Below are 1,730 nucleotides of genomic sequence, written 5' to 3'. Positions count from 1 at the left end.
TCAGTTCTAGTTCAGTTCTAGTTCAGTTCTAGTTCAGTTCTAGTTCAGTTCTAGTTCAGTTCTAGTTCAGATCTAGTTCAGTTCTAGTTCAGTTCTAGTTTAGTTCTATTTCAGTACTAGTTCAGTTTTAACATAAATTTATTTTAATTTTGTTTATAGCTATTGGAAAATGAAGATATCACTAGCGATCTAACGGATAAGGAACTTAAATTGGCTTTAAGTGATTTATCCCTTAAAGATTTGAATACTTTACAAAAATTTATTGACTCGGCTGATTCTAAAGATATTGATTATCTAAATCAAAGGTAAGAAATAAGAGCTAGCAATAATAAATCAATTAAAAATATTTTATTTGCTAGATTTATAAACACGAATGCTAAGACTTTAGATGGAAACGACTTTGAGGCTCAAGATTTCGATAACATAATGTATTATAACCCCGAAAATGAAGACTACAATTTTGAGCCCCTTAATAATAAAAACGATTTGAGTTACTATATAAATTCAAAAGAAGAAAATCAAAGAGCTAAAAGAGATGATCAAAAGGTATATACAGTTCAAAATTATAAAAAATACAAATTACTAAAATTATTCTTCTAGATTAATACAAATGAGGAATATTTAAAACAATTGGATTATTCATTTCCCCAAACTGTACAGCAAAACCATAAGAACTATGGTAACGATTTTAAAAACCCACATGTTAGAGTTAAAAGAAATTAACTTTGAAATTTTATTAAACTGTTTAATATTTTGAAAAACTTACCTTTGTAAACCTTCTAGCAATAAAGGTGTTAAAAATATATTAACCTGGCCCTTTAGTCTAGCCACCACAGAGGTACAGGCGGCTCCTTCAGCTTGTAAACTCATAAATTCACCATCGTCAAAACCATTTGTGGTTTTATCATTCTCCTCCTCTTTTAAAAGAACACTAGGATCCCAAGGATGTGATTTGGGTCCTCCCATAAATGTAGCCGAACTATTACTGCCTGTTTGATTTTCATAACGCGGTACCACTTTTATTTCACGCCACGACGAATACAAATCAAAGTGTGGTATCATTTTACTGCCTATATACGTTAAACCACCATCTTCATTTTCACTAAAGAGTGGAGTGGAAAAGACATCCAAACCCGAGGGAAAAGAACACGAAGTCCAATTAAAGCATTTCACTTGAGATAAATGATTTAAATAGCTGGCCATTAGAAGGGGAGAATCGATAATAGGTCTATTCACTTGTTGGTGTAGATTAACTAAAGCGACATCTTCTTGTGATGACATGGCAGAAATAAACGAGTTCGATGATAGAGAAGGAGTGCCAGAAGAAGAGCCCCTTGAGTCGACCTTTTAAAATAGAAAAAAATTATATGGATTAAATTTAGTATGTGTGGTTTATGGTTAGCAAATTCTAAAACTAAATTGATGCAAAGACATTTTCAAATAACGCATTCGTAGCTAGTGTGTGTTAAAAAAAAAACTTAAAACAACTAAGTTGAATATTAAGTATAGCAATAATTATACATTATTCCATAATTTAATGAAAGACCTGAAAAAATCCGATTAAAAAGTTATTCGCACATACGTTTTCATATTAATCAGTTTTAGTTCAAGTTAAGTTCTAGTTCATTTCTAGTTCAGTTCTAGTTCAGTTCAGTTCTAGTTCAGTTCTAGTTCAGTTCTAGTTCAGTTCTAGTTCAGTTCTAGTTCAGTTCTAGTTCAGTTCTAGTTCA

At 31.2% G+C, this 1,730-nt stretch overlaps 2 protein-coding genes across 2 annotated transcripts in view; both read left to right on the top strand.

Moving 5' to 3' along the window:
• The window catches only part of LOC111687672 (transmembrane protein KIAA1109), a 27,242-nt gene that overhangs the window by 11,736 nt on the left and 13,776 nt on the right, over window positions 1-1,730 (top strand). Inside the window, exons 14-16 of the mRNA XM_046947573.1 lie at window positions 160-305; window positions 360-546; window positions 601-659. Of these exons, the coding sequence (XP_046803529.1) occupies window positions 160-305; window positions 360-546; window positions 601-659 (392 nt within the window). The remainder of the gene's footprint in view (window positions 1-159; window positions 306-359; window positions 547-600; window positions 660-1,730) is intronic.
• LOC124421360 lies at window positions 149-723 on the top strand. Its single transcript, XM_046956443.1, has 3 exons — window positions 149-305; window positions 360-546; window positions 601-723. Exons 2-3 carry the CDS (start codon window positions 427-429, stop codon window positions 721-723), a joined length of 243 nt encoding a protein of 80 aa, XP_046812399.1. The 5' UTR covers window positions 149-305; window positions 360-426.

Source organism: Lucilia cuprina, chromosome 2 (assembly GCF_022045245.1).
Source record: "Lucilia cuprina isolate Lc7/37 chromosome 2, ASM2204524v1, whole genome shotgun sequence".
Taxonomy (NCBI): Eukaryota; Metazoa; Arthropoda; class Insecta; order Diptera; family Calliphoridae; genus Lucilia; species Lucilia cuprina.
This window is presented reverse-complemented; position numbering and strand designations above follow the sequence as displayed.

Bases quoted from the DNA above. Each gene is read 5' to 3' on its own strand.
- LOC124421360 (XM_046956443.1), top strand. From the start codon at position 427: ATGTATTATAACCCCGAAAATGAAGACTACAATTTTGAGCCCCTTAAT. The intron at 547-600 runs GTATATACAGTT...TTATTCTTCTAG, and splicing joins CTAAAAGAGATGATCAAAAG to ATTAATACAAATGAGGAATA.